The sequence below is a fragment of the Phasianus colchicus genome, chromosome 3, assembly GCF_987193195.1.
Source record: "Phasianus colchicus chromosome 3, bPhaCol1.hap1.1, whole genome shotgun sequence".
NCBI classification, from domain to species: domain Eukaryota; kingdom Metazoa; phylum Chordata; class Aves; order Galliformes; family Phasianidae; genus Phasianus; species Phasianus colchicus.
In genome coordinates, this window is record NC_143438.1 from 85,799,978 (window position 1) to 85,823,281 (window position 23,304).

General features: G+C 46.2%; 2 protein-coding genes across 17 annotated transcripts in view; both read right to left on the minus strand.

The window, feature by feature from the left end:
• CYRIB (CYFIP related Rac1 interactor B) overlaps positions 1–17,417 on the minus strand; it is a 99,730-nt gene extending 82,313 nt beyond the window's left edge. For 4 of the 10 annotated variants that reach the window (XM_031591226.2, XM_090137993.1, XM_031591234.2 and 1 more), the window contains exon 1: positions 12,765–12,923. Coding sequence is in view for 1 of the 10 variants with exons in the window: in XM_090137992.1 (XP_089994118.1) it covers positions 12,325–12,375 (51 nt within the window). In the remaining 9 variants the exon portion in view is untranslated. Of the gene's footprint in view, positions 1–1,170; positions 1,248–12,324; positions 12,506–12,764; positions 12,924–17,326 lie in introns of those variants that run through there. The other 6 variants (XM_031591228.2, XM_090137996.1, XM_031591229.2 and 3 more) reach the window with 4 other exon arrangements.
• Positions 17,418–19,405: 1,988 nt separating this feature from the next.
• The window catches only part of ASAP1 (ArfGAP with SH3 domain, ankyrin repeat and PH domain 1), a 166,529-nt gene continuing 162,630 nt past the window's right edge, over positions 19,406–23,304 (minus strand). For all 7 annotated transcript variants that reach the window (XM_090137988.1, XM_031591225.2, XM_090137991.1 and 4 more), the window contains one exon: positions 19,406–22,246. In XM_090137988.1, coding sequence (XP_089994114.1) covers positions 22,172–22,246 — 75 coding nt within the window. In that variant the 3' untranslated portion in view covers positions 19,406–22,171. The remainder of the gene's footprint in view (positions 22,247–23,304) is intronic.

Below are 23,304 nucleotides of genomic sequence, written 5' to 3' on the forward strand. Positions count from 1 at the left end.
ATAATGACTGCCACTGAGAAGGAATGGCTGCTGGTTATTCTGCAATAAACCTTTAAGTTATTCAATGAGGAACATTTTAAAACCTTCCCCACCCACCAGAAGTTCAGCTGTTCTATCTAATGTTTCAGTTTTCCCTTTTCAATACTGTATTTCTTCTGTTATTGTAGAGAAATGGAGAATATACATATAAATTAGGAAGCTGCACATAGGGTAGATAATGTTCAGCCACCTAGCAGCCAAGGACCCTCCTCCTTCAGAACCTTTATCACAAACACATCTGTGGACCCTGTTCTCTCTGCAGTCCTCCCTACAACAAAACACCGCAGACAGACACCAGAGAATTTTGTTAGAATTAACCACTGATCAACGTCTTGGAAAGGCTTTGTTTAATTCTGAGAGGTGCTAAGGGAAAAGCACATGCATGCACATGCACCCAGAGCTTTAGGATAAACGGATTAAAATTTGGTTGCATGAGGTTCTTCCCCAGGGAAAAAAAAAGAAATATACAAGTATTTAGAAGTCAATAAGGCGTGGAGTTTTTGTTGTTGTTTTCTGTTTACTTTATGTAATCTTTAAAAATGCTTAATACACTGCTTGGGAGATGCGTGTTTCACTTTAATGCAGATTTAACCATTGCAATTCATTAATTGAATTTTATGTGCCCATTAAATGCTGCAATCAATTCAGTCTTGATACTCTAACTCTTTTATCTCTGCTATAGAAAAGCTCTATTAGCTTTACTTGGCTCAAAAACAATACAGTGAACTATCCTCAATTATTAATCATCTGTTTCCCCTTCAATAAAGCTTTTTGGTCCTTTACTACAGTCTGATGATATATTTATTTGGTGTGCAGGGATTGGAGCAATACAGCACACTCTCTCTCTGGGAAAGGACCCAAAAATAACTATCTACTTGATATCAACCCAAGGGATTTCCTAAGGGAATGTGAGTATCATTTCAGGGCAGGTCATCAGCGGTGTAGGGAAATTGGACAAATCTGTGTCTGGGGAACAGATGCCTCAGGGTTTGTAAATGTGCGAGGGAACCTTTCCCCTCTCGGTCACCAGTTCAGATCCATCGAGCACAGCTCTGACTGGAAGCTATTAAACATCTAATGAACTTCTGGGGCCTCCTAAAGCAGGGAGTGGCATTCCTATCAAACACTTACTTACATCTTGGAGCCGCTCCTACTCAGACTGCAATCTCAAAAAAAAATACACAGAGACAGGAACTGAATGATCCTTTCTGGAAAAAAAAAAAATGGCAGATTGAAGAATGTTTCATCTGCAAAACGCAGAAAGTAGGCTTCATCTGGGCTGGCAGTTCAGCTTTAGATTTACTAACACCCCACCTTGGCCTTGAACACCTCCTGAGATGGAATCCACAACTTCTCTGGGCAGCCTGTTCCAGTGCCTCACCACCCCCTGAATACAGAATTTCTGCCTAACGTTTAACTTAGATCTCCCCTCTTTTAGTTTAAAGCCATTCTCCCTTATCCTGTTGTTCACCTGTGTAAAAAGTTGGTCTCCCTCCTGTTAATAAGCTCCCTTCAAATACTGGAAGGCCACAATGAGGTTTCCCTACAGCCTTCTCCAAGTTGAACACCTTGTACTTGGCCAGAATCACAGAATCACCAAGGTTGGAAAAGACCTACAAGATTATCCAGTCCAACCATCCACCTCACTGGGTTCCTTAGGGCCCACTTTTCAAGCCCGACCAGGTCACTCTGGATGGCACCCCTTCCTTCTATTGTGTCAACTACACCACCCAGCTTGGTGTTATCCATAAACATGCTGAGATTGAACTGAATCCCACTATGTCATTGATAAAGATGTTGAAGAGCTCTAGTCCTAAGACTGACCCTTGGGGAATGCTACTTGTGACCAGCCTCCACTTGGACCCAGAGGTGCTCACCACTATCCTCTGGCTGATACCATCCAGTGCTTAATTCTTTAAGCACCTAACAGTCCAGCCTTCAAATCCATCTCTCGGCAACTTAGAGATAAGGATGTGGTGTAAGACCATGTCAAAGGCCTTGCACAAGTCCAGGTAGACAACATCAGTTGCCCTTCCTTTCTCCAATGATGCCATCACATCTTTGTAGAAGACCACCAGGTTGGTCAGGCACAATCTGCCCTTGCTGAAGCTATGCTGACTGTCTCAGGTCACCTCCTCATCTCCAATGTGCCTTAACATATCTTCCAGGGGGATCTGCTCCATGACCTTCCCAGGAACAGATGTAAGCCTCATCAGCCTGCAACTCCCCAGACCTTCCTTTCTTCCTTTCTTGAATATGGGAATGATGTTTCCCTTCTTCCAGTTACCAGGGAATTTGCCTGGCAGCCACGACTATTTGTCAGAACCTTTTCTCACAAACCCCATCAGAAGGACTCAGAAGACTTGCAAACCCACACTTGCAGCATCTCTGATCTCAGAGAAGATAACAGTATAAAGAAGAATTTGATTTCATGCTCGGAGGGCTGTTCAGGGTGGCCTGGGACTCCAGAACTGTCACACACTGATGCAGGTCTCCCTGCACAGAGGAGACAAATGCCGAGCATTACAACCACAAACCACAGCTGTGGATGGGAATAGGCAAGAGCACAGGGAATTCTGGGAAACACAGATGGCCTACAGCAGAAGCCAGGGAACTGACTAAGGCTCTCTGACACCAGAGCTCTTTTATTCAGCTCCTGGTGCTTTACCATCCTGACATTTGTTTTCTGTGATAGCGCATGGGAGGGACATCACAGTGCAACTATGTGGTGTATTCTCCTAGGTTATGCTGGCACTAACTCACATAAACATGCCTTAGTGCAGGCTCAGGTCCACTATGCCCCTGGGTTCCAATAATTTGCAGCCACACTTTCTACCTTAGCTGGCTGATATCTCATTGCAGTTGCCTCCATGTTTCATTTGAGAAGGAGAGGACTGAAGTTTGCCAGCTGTCCTCCCTTCTTCTAACACAAGCCAGAGCTGTGCTTAGTTGCACAGATTAGCTGTGGTGAAGCCCAGTTGGCCATCAGCAGAGCTGCAAGCAAAAGAACACATGATCAGGCTCACAGCTCTGTGGTCCAGTACAGGAACTGGAAAAGCTGGAACTGTGGCTGCTGCTCAGCTACAAAACCTCAGATATGCCCTGATGCTCTGGTTTCTTTACACCTTTTTGAGTGGAAACTTCAGGGTCACTCTGCACATTGGCATGCAATTAAACTGTGCTGAGATTCATGCAGTGGCTTCTGAGTAGTGCAGTAATACAAACTGCAAGGAACGTGTAAGTTTCCATGGCAAAAAAAACCCAAAAAATATGAGGAAAGACAAGGTATTCCATGATGCTCACCCTCTTTTGTTACCTGTATGTGCACATCTAGCTATTCCAGTCCATTATAATCAACTATCCTGCACTCGATGGCAGGTGAAATGTCATACCTCGGGGTAAATTTTCACTGCAGTAGGCAGAGAATTTGTCCTTTAAACACCCTTGGTATTAATGGGAAATTGATCCAGCAATTTAAACTCCAAGAGATACAAACGTCTCTTGTGGGACTGTTTTCAGAAGTGTTGACATTTCGATTCACAAAATGAGACATTTTTAAAAACAAATGCAAATTCATTTCATTCAGGATTTGGGGTCAGCTGGGTGCTGGAAGAGAAGTGTGTGAGGAATGTTTAGCACATTCATCAAGTGTCTTTTAATGTCTGTATGCTCAAGGGTTTAAAGCGACATCAGAGAAAGCAAGAGCAATTTCTGAAGTTCTCTGTATTTACTGGTGCATCTTCAGATGAGGCTTGAACCTAAATTCACCTATTTTACTTGCAGAAGTGGTGTTTAGGGCAAGAGAAAACTTCGAGATAAAGGATTGAGTTTTAGTGACCTCTAAAAATACCTCTTTTGCATGCTTTTATCTCCAAAGAGCCCTGATCCTGCTGAGCAACACCTGGGGGATTTGGCAGTGTTTTGCTAATGTCAGTGCAATCCACTCCAGGACTGGAGCCAAAAAAAAAAAACAAACCAACAGTGCACAAACCAAAACAAAGTGCACCAAGAGGGGGAAGCTCATCTGGGTTCCAGGCAGGGATCTGACCACTGTTCCAGCACAGCCATTATTCAGCACACTGTGAAAAAGACAATCTAAACAGACTTTTAGGACAGACCCACAACTGACTCACAGAAAGTGAGTTCCTAGTGGCTCAAAACGTAACTTCACCTTCTGACTTGACTTGAGCATTGGTTTGGGCTCCATCCTGCAGAAGAGGGGAGGACAGCCTAGGAGACCTGGTCAACTGGCTGAACCAACTACTAGCACCTTGTTTTGACCAGCATGTGGACTGAACTGGCACAGCTGCACAACAGGCTAGTTGGGGGCAGAACACAGGGCTCGTTTTCCAACACATAGGGGAGAGAAAGGGCTATGATCTTGTCTATGAGGAACCAGCAGAGGAGAATAAGCACTCTGTAAGTTCCCCTCCGAGGTCCCTTTCCCCAAAGGTGGTTGCATTTCTGGGAGCTGCTGCTCAGAGGAAGTTGCACAAATTCAGGCTCTAACTGAGAACAATACTTTCCTCACAGACACACAAACAGCAGCACCCAGCACAGTCAAGAGGAAGTGGAAAAGCCCCAAACCCTATGCAATATGCAAATGACCTTATTTAGCTCTATGAAAACAACTGCCCAGGAACAACCCCAACCCTGTGCAGTGGTGCGTAACTGATCGCCCATGATCTTTATGGTGGCTTTGTATTAGATCTCCAAGTGACAAGCCGTGGGCTTCCTGCATTTCAGCACACAAGATACAAAGAGGTACAGAGGTACAAAGCTGACAGAATCAGACCTTTCCCACAGGTCATGACATGCTCACTTGAGCACAGTTATTTTCCTCCAGGACCTTGACACCTCTTCCCTTGCTGCCTCAGACTGGCTGCTAGGCTCTGCAGGAGAAACATTTGCTGGTCCTGCATCAGCTACACCATTTCCCGAGAGCACTCTGCAGAAGCATGACAACACACTCCTAAAATAAAGCATATCCTTTCAAAGCAGAAAAGAAACCTGGTCCCAACTCTTAGAGATTTGAGTGGCTTCTTCATTCACAGGGAATTTGACCAACGTTCCCATCTGACAGGATGATGTAGGCCACTGCCAGCGGATCTCTGCAACACTCTGAGCACACTAAAAAGAGAACACTGACACATACAGTACATAGTTTCTAACGCCTCAATGTAAGCAGGATGCCAAACGGTGATGCACAGCAGATCATATTTGGTCATTCAGTCAGTACTTCAGAGGGAGTTTGCCACCTTAGCTTTCAAAGGCAGGAGCATTTGCCCTGTTCAGTTCTGTGACAGACAAAACAGGATGTCATAGCATCATCAAATAACTTAGAGACTTACAGATCACCTAACACCAACCTCCTGCTGTGGGCTGGTCACCATCCACCAGCTCAGGCTGCCCAGGGCCCCATCCAATCTGGCCTTGAATCCCTCCAGGGATGGGGCACCCACAGCTGCTCTGGGCAGCCTGCACCAGTGCCTCACCACCTCTGAGTAAAGAATTCCTTCCTAACATCTAATATAAATCTCATCTTTTTTACGTTACAACCATTAATAGGATTTGGGGGCTGCTATTTCTTTTCACTCCTCTAACTTTTTCTGATTTGTTCAGACCTGTCATCACGAAAACCCAAACCCATCATCCTGTGTCTCTGGCAGGGCACAGGGCTGAAGGGGGACACAGGCCTAGGGCAGCCTGCAACACAATGAATGGTGGGTGCCACTTTGGGACGGTGACAGTCAGCACTGCCCAGGCCTGTCCCAAGCCTCCATCACTGCCAGAGGTGGGGCAGGCTGTGGGGCATGCAATGCAGCCCTGCCTGCTCCTGCAGCCTACGTGTTTTAGTGGCAGCAAGGTGACAAAGCAGGAGCAGGCCTTGAGTGTAGGACTGTCGGTGGCTGAACAGCCTTGAGCTGCTCCATGAGGCAGCTCTTCGGTTTAACTCCGCTGGAACAACGCCAGTGCTTTGAGTAAACTTTTCAAAGCTGCAGTAAGGCATTGTTTAATTTTGATTTCCAACTGACCTCCAATTCACTTGGAGGGAAGGCAGAACATCCACTCCCAAGAGTTTCATCTCCTGGCCAGGGCTCTCGCTGCCTGATTGCAGCTCTGTATTCCAGCTTCCCACTGCCCCCAGCACAGTCTGTAGCCCTGTCTGTATTTCAGATTAATACAGTTGCAGACTAACTGCAGCTCTCCTGGCTCTGGGTTTCAAAATCTCCCTGCCTCAAGCCTATACACAACCCCCCCAACACTCAAACACGCACACACGGAGCCGTATGTCATTTCTACCAGAAGCACCAAACAACTTCACCACCTCCTCATCACTACAGCTCCTTCCCCAGCAATTCAAGATCCATTTTTTCTTATCATCTTTCCCTCCACTGGGAAGCTTCCACTCTTTCGTACCAGTCTATTGCCCCCTAACTCGTGCAAATAAAACTGTTTGCATGGCTCCCGCTGCAAATGAAAATGATGGCAGGAGGTAAAGTGAAAAGAGAACCTGCCAGGAACCAAGCAGACCGAGAGTTATTCTTGTAACGTGAATTATTTCAGCAGTGGGTTTATACTGCAGCCCCATTAATAGCAACAGTTACAGTGGTGGAAAGTGAACCACATCTGGGGAAATGAAAGAAGAGCGAGCGCGTGGGGGACACTTCTCGCTCAGGAAATGGGAGGTAGAACCAGACCCTGTATGGGCTCTGGCAATGAGTGACCACGGTGTGGTGCATCCATTCATGGCACTCAGGCAAATAAATTGGAGTGGCAAAAACACCAATCACTGCTAACACTTCGCTTTGACACAGTGTTAGCAGCTTCTGTGTAGCTCTCCATCAACTACTGGCAGTGCTCTGCAGAGGAGAGACTGCAAGGACACAAGCGAGACAAGCCAAAGGAAGTGCAAGCTGCAAACCTCTGCCTGCCCTCTTCAGCAGTCAGCTGAATATTAATTCTCAGCTTATTTGCATAGCCGCAGATAGGCCTGTTCCTTCTAATTTTAGCCTTTGCCTAATTTAAATCTACAGGCACACTATTTTCATGGGGTTTTCTTCTCTTTTTGATGGATTGTAAACTGCTATGTGCACCCTGCATAGCTGAGAAATTGGTCATGTCCAAGGAGAGGTGGGAAACTTTTGTTAGAAATAAGGAAATGGAAAAAAATTACCCACTAAAACATGCTATCAAGCTGCAACATCCTGAGCTGAGGAACAGAGTGAGGCCTCCAGCCAGGCTGCACTCTGCTAGGTGCCTGGGGCTGGTGCATGCACTTCTACATTCTACATGCAAGCCAGCCTACTGCCCTGCCTTCCACAGCTGCATGCACACACACATGACGTGAACTCACACACTGCTATCCTTCCTCTACTATTTTCATTCCCCCTGTCCCGCTTCCCATCACTTTAGGGCAAGGTCTGTTTTAGGGCAAGAGGAGCAAAGGCATCCCACATCTCCTCTCCCTGCTGCTCACCTTCCCACAATTACAGTATGGTTGAGACTGGTAGGGAGCTCTGGGTCCATCTGGTCCATCCCCTGCTCAAGCAGGCACATGCAGAGCAGGGTGTTCAGGACCACGTCCAGGTACTTTTTGGAGATCTCCAAGAAGATCCCACAGCCTCTGGGCAACCTGTACCAGGGCTCTGTCACTTGCACAGTGAGGAAATGCTTCCCAATGCTCTAATGGAACCTGCTTTGTTCCAATTTGTGCCCACTGCCTCTTGTCCTGGCACTACTGACAAGAACCTGTCTCTGACTTCTTTGTCAGGAGTCTCTTGACTCCTTTCAAATATCTATAGACACTGATGAGATCCCACTGAGCCTCCTCTTCTCCAGGCTGAACAGTCCCAGCCTTCTCAGCCTTTCCTCACCAAAGAGATGTTCCAATCCTTTGACCGTCTTGGTGGCCCAACATTGGACTCCCTTTAGTACATCCAGGTCTCTTGCCCATACTGGAGGTGCCAGCACTGGACACAGCACTCCTCTCAGCCTCAGCAGGGCTGAGCAGTGGGGAAAGGATCCCCCTTGGCACGTGCAAGTATCTTCTTCCTGCCTCTGCTCCTCCTCTCATCCATAGATCCATTTCCCCTCTCCTGTAGAAGTGGGTGGATGGAAAAGTGCTGAGCCCACCTGAAGAGGCAGCAATCCTGCACATAAAAGGTACGTGAAAAACTAAGGCCAAAATGTTTGGGAGAGGGAGCAAGCGGGTGGAGGGAAAAGCCTGGAGTGAACAAAAATCAACAAATAATACACTGAAACATGAGCACTGAGTGCCCAGCATGGGTGAAAGGGCACAGAACTTACAAAATACTATGCAAATACGTGTAGTCTATGCAGACATATGTCTAACGGATGCTAGGAACCAGGAGGCTCTCCAAGCCCCAAAGGAATGATGCCATCTCACTAAGCACAGACACAAATTGTAGCTATTATTAATAGACTGCCCCTGAACGTTTTAATTTAGTACTTTCAAGTAAAGAACTTTAAAGATAATATTTTTAAAAAAGGGAACTGTTATTTCTAGAACAATCAAACAGGAAGCCCTGCTCTGCTGTCAGTTATTGATAGAGCAGCAGTTCCTCAGTTAAGATTTCTCCCAGTCAGATGGAGCAGTGTTCAGACCTAGGGACACCATTTCCAACATATCAGCCTATTCCTCATGTGTTCCCAACCTGTAAAACCTTCCTTCTTTGTCCTTGTGGAACCAGGTTGTCAGTGCTACAGTTTCAGTAATACACAGAATCACAGAACAGAATCATAGAATCATTAAGGTTGGAAAAGACTGCTAAGATCATCATGTCCAACCATCAACCCATCCCCACTGTGCCAACTCAACCACCCCTCAGTGCCACATCTCCATGTTTCTTGAACACCTCCAGGGACAGTGACTGCACCACCTCCCTGGGCAGCCTGTGCCAATGTTTGAACTCTCTTTCAGAGAATTTTTTTTTTTAATATCCAACCTGAACACCACTTGAGGCCATTACTTCTCATCCTGTTGCTGCTACCTGTAGCAATAGAAGAAAGAAATGCAATAAAGAAAAAGCAAAACACTATAGAAAGTGGACTAATTTTTCTAGCCAACCAAAAATAACCAAATTAGTAAATAAATGAAAGTATACCATGGAAGGTCTTTTTTTTTTTTCTTTTTTTCTTTTTTTCCTTGGAGGATAACAAAGTGGACTAAAAGGGACAGCCAAACCCGGGCCCAGTTTGTTCTCTGAGATCAGCCCATGAAAGGTGAGCGGTCAGTCCCACAAGTCACACTTCTAACCACCCACCAAACCAGCTGCTTGTGTGCCACAGCTGAGCAGAAGGAACAACCACCAGGTAAACAGCAATAATGGCACGCACACAAAATTGTCCAGCTCTGGTTGGAGCTCATTTTCTTCCTTATACCTCAAAGCAGTCAGATCTGCAGGGATTGCCTGCACAAGGGCTTGTTCCGCACACAGAAAGGCTGCCTGCACCACCTTCATTTTAAAAGAGTAACAAAAGTGAGCTGAGCATTGTCAGTGTATTAACCCTAAAATTTGGGAGTGGAGGTTTTCAGTCATACACGCTCGACCCAGCACTGCTGCCTCCAAGGCTGCTAACAGAGAGCTCTTGGAAAGCAGCGTCTGCTCCGCGAGTTACAGTGATTGCTCCTGACAGGTTCTTCATGGTATCACAACAAATTAGGTCACAGATTAGATTTTCATAGTGCAGATTACATCTACTGCCTCTGATTTTTTCTTAAATAGAGCTGCAGCCGAGAGGTTTGGGCTCAGGACTGGCAACAGGGCCCCCCCGGTTCAGGCTGAGACAAAGACTGTCCTACTGACACTCATAAAACTCCTCCTTCACTGCTGCAGTTGGGAGGTTTGATAGTCTTCCTTTCCACCTAGCAGGCCTTTGAGAAAACAAGAGTTTGTTCACTAGATACCCTGGGGAAGATCTTCTGCAAAGATCATTCTGCAAAGCAGATATGAGAAGCAGCATTTCTGTGTTTTGTTTTGTTTTTTAATGCTTTTTTTTTTTTATGATGGAAAAACATCTGTACCACATAAAAAAATGCTGAGAATGAAAACCAAAGCTATCTGCTACATTTAACCCTCCTCAATCTACAAGGTCATGCATATACTCCCTCTGAGCATCTCCAGCACAGAAAGAAAGAAAATTAAGGAAATAAATTCACGTGTCCTATACTGAAAATCCCAAACAAATACATGAATAAATAAATAAACTCAGGGTGAAAGAGTTTTCAAAAAATACACCCTGCGTGGATGATGAAACGGCTCAGGAACCAAAAGAAAACTCATGCTACGTCCAGACCCACACAGCGCAGTGCAAAACAAATGGTTCTGAAGAGCTGGGCAACTGCAGGCACTGTGCAGCATGCTCCCTACCCATCACAAAGCACAGTCTGGCTGCAGCTGGGAAATTCCTGCTCCAGCAGCTGCAATGCAGAAGCCTGGGCTGCTCCAAGGCCACCTCTGCACCCACGGCCATGCTCCTGCAGAATCACAGAATCATTTGAGTCGGAAAGGACCCTTAAAGGCCATCTGGTCCAACTCCTCTGCACTGAACAGGGACACCTACAGCTAGAGCAGGCGCTCAGTGCCCCATCCAGCCTGACCTTGAACATCTCCAGGGATGGGGCATTGGGGCATCCACCACCTCTCTGGGCAACCTGTTTTAGTGCTTCACTATCCTTATTAAACAGAACTTCTTCCTTATGTTCAACCTAAATGTCTCATCTTTCAGTGTGAAACCATTCCCCCGTGTGGTATCACAACAGACCCTGCTAAAGAGCGTGTCCCCTTCTTTCCTACAGCCCCCTGTTAGACACTGGAAGGAGCGAGGCTGCGCAGTGGTCAGAAGCCTGGTTCATCTCCAAGGGGGACTGCAGCTCTGCATATCTGCAGTGATGCAGCTGATAAGCAAGTTCACAGCCACAGTAAGCACTAAAGGAAAACCTAAACCAGGTGATCAGGAAGATAGGTCTCAGCTGTTGCTAGCCTCAGGGACAGACACTGTAGGAATGACCTTCAGCTTACAAGAGCAGCACCATGATGGGACTGCACTCCTGAATACCCTTTGCTTGGGTGGACAGGAGACCCACACATGCAGCCTCAGCCAGTTTGTGCCTGCAGAGCAGCCTGGCTGTGTGCTGACTGAACAGTTTGCAGCAGATGGAAAAGAGCTCTCCTCCTGCTCTGGGTGAACCAAGAGCACACGATGCTCTCCAGCACAGGTTTGGACAGGCAGCACTCGGTCCCTTTGCCAGGTGCCAATACTGCTGTCTGAATCCCACAGCTGCTCCTCCGAAGTGATTTTACCCCTCACTTCAGCAAAAGTTCTTCACAGGAAATAAGCTTGTGCTTTCAAAATTCTCATGTTCTTCCCCAACAAGCACAGGAAGTGTTTCAGCTGAACAGCGGCCTTTATTCTTGTGAGCAACGCTCAGCCTCCGACACCTCTGAGTAAAAGCAACAGCGCAGAGCAGCCATGCCCTGCACACCCCAAGTGCTGCGCGGAGGCCCTCAGCACATCGCCTCCTCATGCTGCTGAGACACTCAGAGCCCCAGAAAAAAGCCTAATTATTTTTTCTCCTCCAGCACCACTGTGTGCGTTATTGAAAATCCATGGTACGCGCTGAACAACCCGCACTATCGATCTCGGTTAAGGAAGCAATGCCCCACACAGCTCCTCTGCGCCCAGCAGCACCGGGCTCTGGGCCCGGCACCCTCCCAGTTCTGCCCGGTAACGCGGCTTTGGGCCGAGCACCGAAACAAAGACGGTGCCGCACTTCCCACAGAACCTCACATCTCTTCAGAGCGCCGCTCGGTTTGGGGTTCGGGTGAAAAGGCAGCGTCTTTCCCGCTGTAACCACTCGCCTCAGGAAGCACCAACTCGGCCGCACCCCGGCGCGTTTCTGGAGTCGTCTACGAGAAAGAACGATTCACTCATCGGGGATTTCTGAATAACGGGAGGGTGCTGCAGCTCGGCGCCCTGCAGCCGGTTAGCGTCACGGGCTGGGGGCTGCTTTGTGCCGCTTCCTCTCGATTTCACCACGAACCCTTTTGAAACGCCACCATTTCCTACGAGCGGGGGCGGTTTTCGCACAGCCCCGCTCCCGCCGCGCTCCGGTAACGGGAGGCGCCGCGTCCCCGCCGCGGATCCCCTCAGCCCGGCTCCGCGCTGGGCGACAGGTGCGACGTTTGCACCGACGACGACGACCGCAAGCCCGCAGCCCGGCCCCCGCCCCGCAGAAAGGCGCAGCCAAACCCGACGCACCGGCAGCCAAACGAGGCCACGGCCGCCGCTCGGAGCCCAGCCGGCATCCATCGCAGGTGCGGGACGGGACACCGCGCCGTGGCCTCCTCCCGGCACCGCTCGCCGCGGCTCGGTGCCGCTCTGCCACAGCACGCGCTCGGCTTCCGAGCGCCTGGCAACGGCGGGGCTGCCGGGCCGGAGTTCGCCCCTTTCGACGCGGCGGCTGCCGCGGGATCGGCCCCGCGCTCTGCCCCCCGCGCACGCGAGCCCCTCGGCGCGGCCTCGCGGCCGCCCGGCACGCAGCGCAGCGCCGCGGAACGCCCTGCGCCCCACGACGCCCGGGGAGCGGCGGACCGCGCGCACGGCCCCGCGGCGCTGCGCCCCCCGCCCCGCGCGGCCGCCGCCCCGTCCCTCGGCGCCCCCCCGGCGGCCGCTCCGCTCAGCCCGCGGCCGGTGCCTACCTGGAGCGGGGCAGCCCAGCTCGCAGCCCGGCCTTCCGCCTCGGCTGCCGGCGTCACTGCCACAGGTTGGCTGCCGGCGGCGGGCTGCGAGCGCCGTGCCGCATCGCTATAAAAGGAAGCGGCGCGGGGGGGAGGAAGAGGAGGTCCCGGCACCTCGCTCCGCCGCTCGGCGCGCTTCCCCGCCGCCCTCGCACCTGCCTCGGTCCGGCGAGGAGGGACTGCGAAGCCCCCCGGCACGATGGGCGACGCGAGCGCCCGGGTGGGGCGCGGCCTCAGCGGGCGGCTCGGTCCCCGGCGCCGCCTCGCAGCCGTGGGGCAGCGGGTCTCCCCGGGAGCCGCTCCGTGCCGCAGCCGTCCTGCGGAGCCGCTCGTAGGAAAGGCACTGAAATGGGGCCAGGAGGAGGCAGAGTCTGAGCGGCCTGCGGTGCCCGGGCTGGGGTGCGGCCCCAAAGCCAAAGCCCTGACCTGAACGCGTCGCCACGCGTCTGCTTGGCTTCCCTGCCAGGACGCTGGGCTCGGTCCCAGCCTTGTCCCGCTGCTCCAGAGAACACCAGGGCAGCCGGCAGCTCTGGAGCAGCACGGAATGAGGAGATAAGCAAAGCCATCCAGTACCTGCTGGCTGTGCTGGCCCATGAAGCATCTCAGTGATGTCTTCGAGCCTGACCCTCCCGCCTATCAAAACCCAGCCAAAGCTGAACTCTTCCTTCAAACCCAGAGAAGCTCCTTTTGTCTCTGGAGCTGCTCAGGCATTTTGATGTGGGTAGAATGGATCAAGATCTGGACAGGCTGGCTGGATGGGCTGAGGGTGATTGTATGAGCTTTAACAAGACCAAGTGCCAGTTACTTCATGTTAGTGACAACAATCCCACATGTAGCTACAGGCTTGGGGCACAACAGATGGAAAGCTGCACAGAGGGAAAGAATCTGGGGATGTTGACGACTGGCAGCATTGTGCCCAGGTAGCCAAGAGGGTCAATGACATCCTGGCCTGTATCAGAAATAGTGCAGCCAGCATGAGCAGGGAGGCAATCGTTCCCTTTACTGAGCTCTTGTGAGGCCGCAGCTTGAACGCTGTATTTGATTTGGGGTTCCTCGTTACAAAAAAGACATTGAGGCCCTGGACCGTGTTCAAATAAGGGCATTGAAGATATAAAGCGGCTGGAGCACAATTCTTATGATGGCAGGCAGAACTGGGGTTGTTCAGTTTGGAGAAGAGGAGGCTCAGAGGAGACCTTATTGCTCTCTACAACTCCCTGAAAGAAGGTTGTGGCGAGGTGGGATCAGGCTCTTTTCCCAGGTAATAATAGAACTAAAGGCAGTGGCCTCAAGTTGCGCCAGAGAAGATTCAGATTTGATGTTAGGAAAGATTTCTTCTCTAAAGAGTAGCGAGGTACTGGAACAGGCTGCCTAGGGACGTGGTGGAGTCATCGTCCCTGGAGGTGTTCAAGAGCCATGTAGATGCGGCACTGAGAGACATGGTTTAGTGGGCATGGTGGGGAGGGAGTGGTGTTTGGGCTAGATGATGTTAATGCCCTTTTCCAAACTTATTGATTCTGTGATTATAACATCCCTGAGGCACCTTACACAGTTTCTCCTTGGTTTTATGCCAACTGTGCATTGCCATCTTGCTTGCAGTAGGGAGGACTCACCCAGGAGCCAGCCACCTCTATCCCTACTGACCAGGGGAAGAGCTGTTCAGGGTGCACATGAGCTTTCCCACCAGCAACAGATGCTGTTGTTCTCCTTGACCACCAATCCACTTCAGAAAGGGAATGGGATTAGAGAGGCTAACACCTCTTTAGGTAATTTCTTTAAATGGCATTTTTTCTGCCTGGCTTTACTGGCAGCAGTTTGCCAGGGGTTCTCTTGCCTGGCAGCTTCAGCAAGGCTTTGTGCTGTGGCACACGGCTCTCTGCAATGTCCACAATGGCTACAAATCCTGAATATCATCCACAGCAGATTGAAAGGCAGCAGCAAGGCTGGAAGCAGAGTTGCAGACTTTTTAGGAAGGTCTGTTGTGATAGATGTGTTGAAGTAGAGGGGTTCTTTCACCCCATAATTCATTCTGCTTTTCAGCCATTCCCTCTGCACCCAGGCTGGAAGAAAGGACAGGAGAGGCTTTTCTACTGGACTTGGTAGCATCTCACCCAGCCAGACCTGGCAGGAACACAGATGCTGAGCTGGATGAACCTGAGAAAAATCCAGCTTTAGGTAAGGCAAATGTTCCACCCCTACCCTCGAGGCAGCAGTTTATAGAACCCCATATAATAAAGCAGGTATGGGGTAGACCTGGGCTCTATGCCTCACGTATAATAGTTTTAAAGGCTGTGAAGTCATGTAGAAGGACAGAGATGCCACTCCTGCAGCTTAGCCCCAAGGTGGGCTGTGTGCAGCAGCAACACCTCCTTGCATACAGCCCCCAGCTCACACTCACACCACCTCAGGTGCCTTCCGCTCCCTCATGGTGCTCAGCTGCAGCAGCTGCTCTGATGATCTGACTGGCATTACTGCTACTGAAAGGTTTTGTTGCTTCTCCCAGACAACAGACCTGCACTTCTCACCGCTTACAGAGCACTTGAGCTCTAGGTGAGTACAATCACAGAATGGCTTGGGTTGAAAAGGACCACAGTGATCATGTAGTTTCAACCCCCTCGCCAACCCACCTAAAGGCAGTGCTCAGAAGAGAACTGCCCACCCTTTTCACTGATCTTCATGTCAGTGATGGAGTCCTGATTTTTCAGAAGTATGCAGGATCACGCTTGTACTCCTTCCCTCCAGCCCTTCTACTCTTGTAAGCTACCCTCTGCTGCACACAAAGCAATTAGATTTCTTCTAATCAACTGCAGAAGTCTTAGAAGTCCCCAACTTTGGTTCATGCAGAGCTCAGCACTGGAAGCTCCTTGCTCTCCTGCTGTCCTAGATGCTAAAATTCCCTCATAAGCTCACCATTTGATAGAGGTAGTTTAAGCATTTCCTCTCTGGTGGCTTTCTACAGAGGTTGCTTGAGTTCCTATAAGGAAGACAAAGACTAAGGAAGTTCCTGGATCATCCTGGATCATAAATCTGCCTTTCTACCACGATGTCCCACGAGTTGCACTACACACCTTTTTCCATACAATGAAATGTCTCAGCTGAAACATGATGGGCAGTTTCAGGAAGGAGCTGCAGCTTGCTTACTGCTTGGCTACTCCAGCTCAGGGGCATGTGCACACTCAGCACGGATGTGGAGGAAGGGAGGGACAAAAACCATTACTAAGCTGGGTTTGAGAACAGCCTCAGACTTGAAGCTGTAGCACGCTACTCCTTGTTGTTTTAAGTTTACACACAGCTGTAATAAGTTCTTCATACAGTATTTCCTGGGAATCAGACTGAGGAAATTAGTTACCAAAACAACCAGGTTAATGCTACCGTGTGGACTGAGGTAAATATGTTGAAGTAATGTCTGTGTGCAGCCATTCTAGGGCAGCCTTGAGTGCTCAGGGGTGAATCATTTACACAATATGACTACAAAAGAAAATCAGATTTCTGAATTTTTGGTGGTAACTGAAGCACCTTCAGGCCTCAGGGAGAAAAATGCAAGAAGAAAAGGATCTACACACAAGTAACAAGCAAAGGATCTTTAGCACGAAGTAACAAGCGTTAAGGGGAGAGGAGGTTTCTAGTCACACAATGCCCGAACCAAGACCAGACAGGCAGGAACTGCACAGCTGCGTTAACTGGATTTCAAGTCCCAGGTAAGTCTCTGCAGCTTATTCTAAACACTCAGCTGTCAGGCAGGACAGAACACCATTGAATAGTTGCTCCTCTGCTCTAGTGAGACTGGCAGATGTGATGGCCATCACTAATTGTTTGTCCCTCACCCCCACCATTACAAAAGACCGAAGCAGACGCCTGCCTCACTGCATACACTGGGGTCTGTTCTGTGATCCGCAGAGGAACAAGGCAGAGCCTGTGCACTGACACACTATCTGTTTTTTTGTGCTGCTTGAATGCCAGCTGACAAGAACCAGCCCAAACTCACAGGTCCCACGCACGCTGCAGTGCAGGGGGCTGTGAGCTGAAGTACAAGTTGACAAACAGCAGCCAGCTTCTCTAAGAAGAAACTTGAGCGCTCTCTCAGCAGATGGCTGAGCTCTAAATCACTTTCAATCATTTTCTCTATAGCCCTGAAAGTATCATTAGCACAACTTGAAATAGTTTGTATTAGATAAAATTTTTGGCTTACAGCTATATAGATGAGGATATCTTGCAGTCCTGTGTGCATTCATATTGATCTGAAAAGCTTCTGGCTGTGTTTTAGTAGGGCTAAAATAAGTGTCTCATAAAAGCATCCCCAACAGCTTTAAACTCAAGAGTGAGCCACTCAGTCATCTGTAAGACACTGAGGTCTGAAGCTTGTACTTCATATATGAAGGGGACATTTGCATCCATCACGTTCTGATTTCCCAGTGCCAGAGTTATCTGACTAGAAAATGGTAGAATCATTTAGATTGCAAAAGACCCTTAAGATCATCAAGTCCTACCATTAACCTAATACTACCAAGTCCACCACTAAACCATACCTCCGAACACCATGTACACAGGTCTCTTAATCACCTCCAGGGATGGCCACTCTATTTTCTATAGTTTCCTTCAAAAGAAACACCAAGCATGCAGTCTCAGAGCCAACCCAGTGCTTCCTTGGGCCTGGGAATCCAGGAATACAGAGACCCACCCTTCTGGAACACTACTCAGTTGTGTTTCCTGGGGACAGGATTGTGATGCATTTAAGCCACAGCCTATATACAGCCACATGAACAGCTTTCCACTAGAGGTTAACCTGCTTTATTAAAACTATGTCAAACAAAAGGAGATATTGCAACAGATCTTTCAAATGTATCCTGGGAGAGATGCACAAAAATTGTTGCACCCCAAGGTTTTGGTGATTTTTGCAAACAATGCTGTAAAGACATACAGCTATAAAGAGTACTCAATTATTGTATGTCCTGGCAAGCCTCTCTATCTAAAACTGATTCATTATCTGGGCAATATTATTGCTTTAATTACACATGTGAGAAGATATCCAAGGTAACAGTCCACTGTAAATACATCAGCATTTACAACATGCTAGTATTCGAATACCCCTGGTTTGGGAGAATGGGAGAAGCATCTTCCTATGAGGAGTCAGTCTTCTAATGTCCAGAATTAAGTGAAAGCTAACTAAATAAATATTTCCTAATGAGAAAGAATGACAGAACAAATTTGTTTGTTTAAGAATCAGGAAGGCTGAGCCAGTTTGCTTACACACACACTCCGGTGACAAAAAGGTAATTAGTGGGTGTATTCAACCATATATGTTTGTTCAGGTTTTATTTGTAATAAAACATTAATTACTTGAAAAATTTCAAAATTTGCAGGTGAGTGGGAGAAGCAGAGGTAATGAGATACCTTCTTTTAAGCAATGCATGGCCTAGAGTTGTAGGCAGTGCTGTAGTAGACCATTATACCTACCAGCAACACAACTGCTGCACAAGAGAAGATCACAGCATTTTGCAGGGTTATCTGTCTAGGGTGCACAGCCTGGAGCTATCAGCTTGGACCAGAGTAATGCATTGGGAAGGCTGGGAAAGTCAGCTGTCACCCAAAACTACAGAATCTGGGGCAAGGGGAATTATCTGAAAACTATGAAATCATATTTATCATGTTGGAGCATTTGGTATTTTGAGGGAAGAGTTTTTCAGAGTTTTGGTATATTTAAGATTTGTGCCAATTTCACTGGTGTTGACTACCAGACTCTGTTCAACTATGAGCAAAAACTGCCATGAAAGGAGTGAACATCCAGGGTATTATCTGGGCACAAGCTTGTCTTGGCCTCTCTAGCTCCTAGAAGTATATGGAATATCTACCTCAATTTTGGCTTGCAATAGGAAATTATATGTCACTGAATAACAAGAATAGAGGTAGGACAAATACTGAGGTTATTGAAATCAGCAGATCTGAAGGCTAACATCCGAAATACTCCAACAGGGTAAAAGATGAACATAAGCAGAGCATTTAACTAGGTTGCTTCTTGTTCTCCCTGCTCTATATTTCACTCCCCCTTTTAGAAAACATGTAAACTTTATAAATCAAAAAGCCCAAGCTGAGCAGAATATTCTTTGGAGAACCAAGGCTATGTACAGTGCTCAAGAATCTATCTTACCACAGCAGTCTCCTGAGCCCTGTGCTGTTGCAGTTCCTACTTTTGATACAAACCAGATCTGATAACTCTACACACGCTAACTTTTCCTCTGGCTAAAAGATGAGAAAGTAATTTCAAGTGACTCGTTGGAGCAGCTGGGTGTTAACTGAGAAACCTTCAAGAACGGAGTCAGAAACTCCACATGCTGGATCAGAACTTAAACGCAAAGCAATAAGGTCACCTCTGTGCAGGAGATGTTAGTAGTGCTCGACTCCATTTGAGGGCTGCTGTTGGGTTTGGGAATCCTGCCACGGGCCACACTGGGCAGCTCCTCCCAAGCTGAAGAGCCAGCTCCAGCACAGCGGGCTTCACACGGCGCCTACCAGAGCCACAGAGAAAGCATGTGGAAATCCGTGGACAAAGTGCTTCGATGCTAAATTCAGCAAGTAAAGTTTTCCAGATAAAGGCAACTGCATCCATATTTAACAACTGTTAAACACATTTAATTGCATTATATAAGGGGTGCTTTATATTTGAGAAAAAAACATTTCAAGTGTTGAAGTTCTACCTGCATGGAATCCAGACTTTCTCCCTGGACGATATTCCAGTTGACAAAAGGGCCTTGTTCAGATATCTGGGATCAACTGAATACATTTATTTAAAAGCAATTTTAAATATTAAAAAAGTAGAAATTAACACATACAGTACTCGAAAAACTGTCACATTAAATACATGTGAATAGACATGTGTACTGATGTTTTACCTTAACATTCAATGAGAAGTCAAGATTTTAACTAGTGGCACAACCAGATCTGATTTCTGTACATGTTGATGTACTATGCAATAAAAAAATAAATAGCAACTGTTGTTCAACAGTAAATAAGACATCATCTGCAGAGCATACTTCCCCCTCGGGGGGCACCTTCCCCTGCCCACCCCCCAGCCCCTTATCAGCTAGTTTTCCATAAAGATTTAGACTTTCCAAATACTATGTCATATACAAAATTGCAGACAGTGGCTCATTGAGTTCAAATATAATACTGTACTTAAACTCAGTCAATATCATACATTTTCAGATTTCTTATGACCCACAATAAGCCAGAATAAACAGAACTATTGTTCCCGATGGAACGCATTTAATTTTATAAAATGCATATGTATACTATTTTAAAGAGCGTAGAAAAGAATAGACATTTGATTCTACATAATTTTACATGCCTAGATTTTCTTTATATGGTTTGCTTTTATCAGTTTATTTCAAGCTCATTTAAAAATACAATTGACCACAAAAGTGAATAGGTTTTGTTCTTTAATGCAACTTAAAACATTGTATTAATGGATAGAATGGAATGCTAAATAAATGCTAATCCTGACTTCCTTTCCATAGAAAACAGAGTAAAAGTCTGAAATACTGGAACTGGTAATACTGAAGCTTAGATGCCAGCAGGCTCGCTCACTCCTTGTGCAATTTTTTTTATTTCTATTTTTTAATAAGCTTTTGCATTGAATGATAAAACCATTAACAGCTGATATATTTGTTTCCATTTTCTCCATTTGGGGTTTGGACTGTTATTTGTTTCCATATTAACCACAAACAGAATTAAATATTCACTGACTACAGTCTAGTAAAACTGAATTAAAAATGAAAGCTCTCAGAAAGCCTGAAATGTGCTTTTATGAAATGAAAACCCTTCCATGCAGCCAAGACAATCTGCTTTGAAATAACAGGGCCAGGTGCTGAAGCCAACGTAACATTTAACACAAGTAATGCAAAGGTACATATGAACGTTATGGAATGTGGTACAGACAGACTATGGAAAAACACACAATTGCAATATACTTCAAAGGTAAAAAAAAAAAAAAAAGTTGAAAGTAACATAGGAAATGAACATTTTTGGTAATACATTTAAGTGTTTTCTGGCAATGCAACTTTATATCAACTTTCAAGAAACCTCAGGTCAAATGCAGCCTTTAATGATTTTCCTACAAATTAGCTTTCTAATAGTAATAATAATGTTTGCTAGCTGGTGCTTTGAATTGAGACTACTACAGCTACTGCTTGGTGAACTCTCCTAAAAACAACTCGATAGTTGTAATCTGAGTTACAGCACTAATGGCCTGATCAAATGCACAAAAGGTCATATTAACTTCCACTTTTTAAAGCAATTAAAAATATTTTAAATTTATCCTTATACCACCACATAAGAAATTTTATTCAGGTAACTGACTTCTAGTGAGGTTGAAGACAGAGGAAAAAACCACAAATCATTTTCAAGAGCCAATTTAGCTATGAACAGATACGGTTGCAAGCTCACATTAATCTGAATAACAATTAAGTTAAAATGTTTTTTTTTCTTCAAATGTAGCTATATGACTACAGTACTACTTTTGTACAAAGGCAGGTTTCAAGTAAGCATCTAAATGCATGCATAATGTCAACAGTCAACGTTTTATATAAGTCCTTGGTTACTAAGGATTCCGTGAAAGAAACCAGCAAATTTCACATATACCTACTAAAGTACAATATGACTAATTCTCATTAAAATAAGTTTTTGAATGAAATAATTTTGTAACTTTTCATAGTGAGGTAATATCACAGGGGAACTGCAATCACAGTTTGGCATAGGTCCACATAATATAAACATGAAATGCTGTATGCACACCATAAAACATTACTGTTATCTGTAAAGTCAGTGAATATTTGTCTTCGTAATTACACTTAACTGAGCACTATATTAAATAAATAACGAAGTGGGTTTCATAGCTGTAAACTGCATACACTTATAAACTGCAGACTGATTTATAAATTGTCCAAAACCATTCACTCATTCTAACTTTCTGCTAATTGTATATTGAGAATACCGAGTTATTAGGAACAGTCATTTCTGTACAGTTACACGGTTGATGGAGATCACCTATGTTTGGAAAGCTGGCAGTTCATACGTATTTTTAACAGCATAGACAGAGATGTAAGTGCTAGATGCCGAGGATGGCTTCAACAAACCCAATAAGGCGTGCCAGGTTCCAAGGCTACCATAATACTGGCAAAGGCAGAATAACACAGTATATTTACAATACATATAACTCAACCTCATGAGGTGAAACTTAAATGAATTCTTAATTTGTAACAGCAGCTATATATACAATTGTGCACAGGATTACAGGGAGACAGCAGCGTTCGCTTTTGCTAAAAAGCCCGTCTTGCATGAAGAATGTGCAATGCTCAAGTTTGGGGATTTTTATTTTACTAGTCTGACAGAATGTGCACAAAGGACACTGGAAAGACCCCTTTTCTCTCTGGCTGTCCTTCAATGTGTCCGATCTGCAACACAGGAGAAATAAACAAAGAAATAAGTGTCCATACAAGCACAGAACATTCACAGACAGCATTAACTATAGCATTAACAGATAGCAAACCCAGCAGAATTGCATAAATGCTATGGGGACTCTGCAAGTTTTTTGACAGTTTAAAGCATCCTCAGTTAACATTTCAGTTTGTGTAAGGAAACAAAATAAAATCCTACAAACTTATAAGACAAAGCAACTGCATGTAAAGAGAACAAAGCAGCTACAGTTGAATTTAGAAACCTACAAAAACAATACCAACACACACCACTGCATTTCAAGAATCTCCCCACAACTGAAGCCTGACTTTCTTTCATCCATGGACTGACTTGCAACAACAGGTCACACCTCTCTCAAAACCATTCATCTTAGTTAACTGTGTAAATCATAAACATCTCATGTGTCACCTTACGGCTGTGAAGTTACCTTTGATAAACAGCATGGCAGGACAGGAGAAATCCTAGAAAAAAATTCACTCCAAGTGATACAGGCCCCACTGTTTTCCTCAGTCAATTACTATGACTTCTAATGATTTATGTGCACACCCGTGCTTATAACAAATGACAGCACTGTTTGATTAAGCATCCTCCACATACAACTTCTTAAGCACTTCACATAACAATCATTTATAAGGAAACATCCAAGCAATATCTAACAAAAATGGCACTTTCTATATGAACTTTCCATTTTTAAAAAGCCTTAATATCAACAACTGTCTAACTGACAGCACTGGACCAGTAGAATTGGTTGTCCACTCTTGTCCTGCTACAGCACTGCTTACTACTTTCAGAATAACATACCTCCTTCCTCTGCTATGAGCTAACAGAATGGGAAGGGGAAGCGTGCAGGGCTGGCCATTTCCTCTTGTAGAGCCAAATTTTTGAAGCAAATGAGTCAACAGCCCTCGTTTCCCTTCACAGAAACACTCAAACTGAAGCACTTCATGGAATTTGTCAGGCACGTGGCTTTTTAAAATCCCTAGGTACTTCACGAACAGATTCAGCAACTAATGAAAGTATAATCAAGGATTGGATA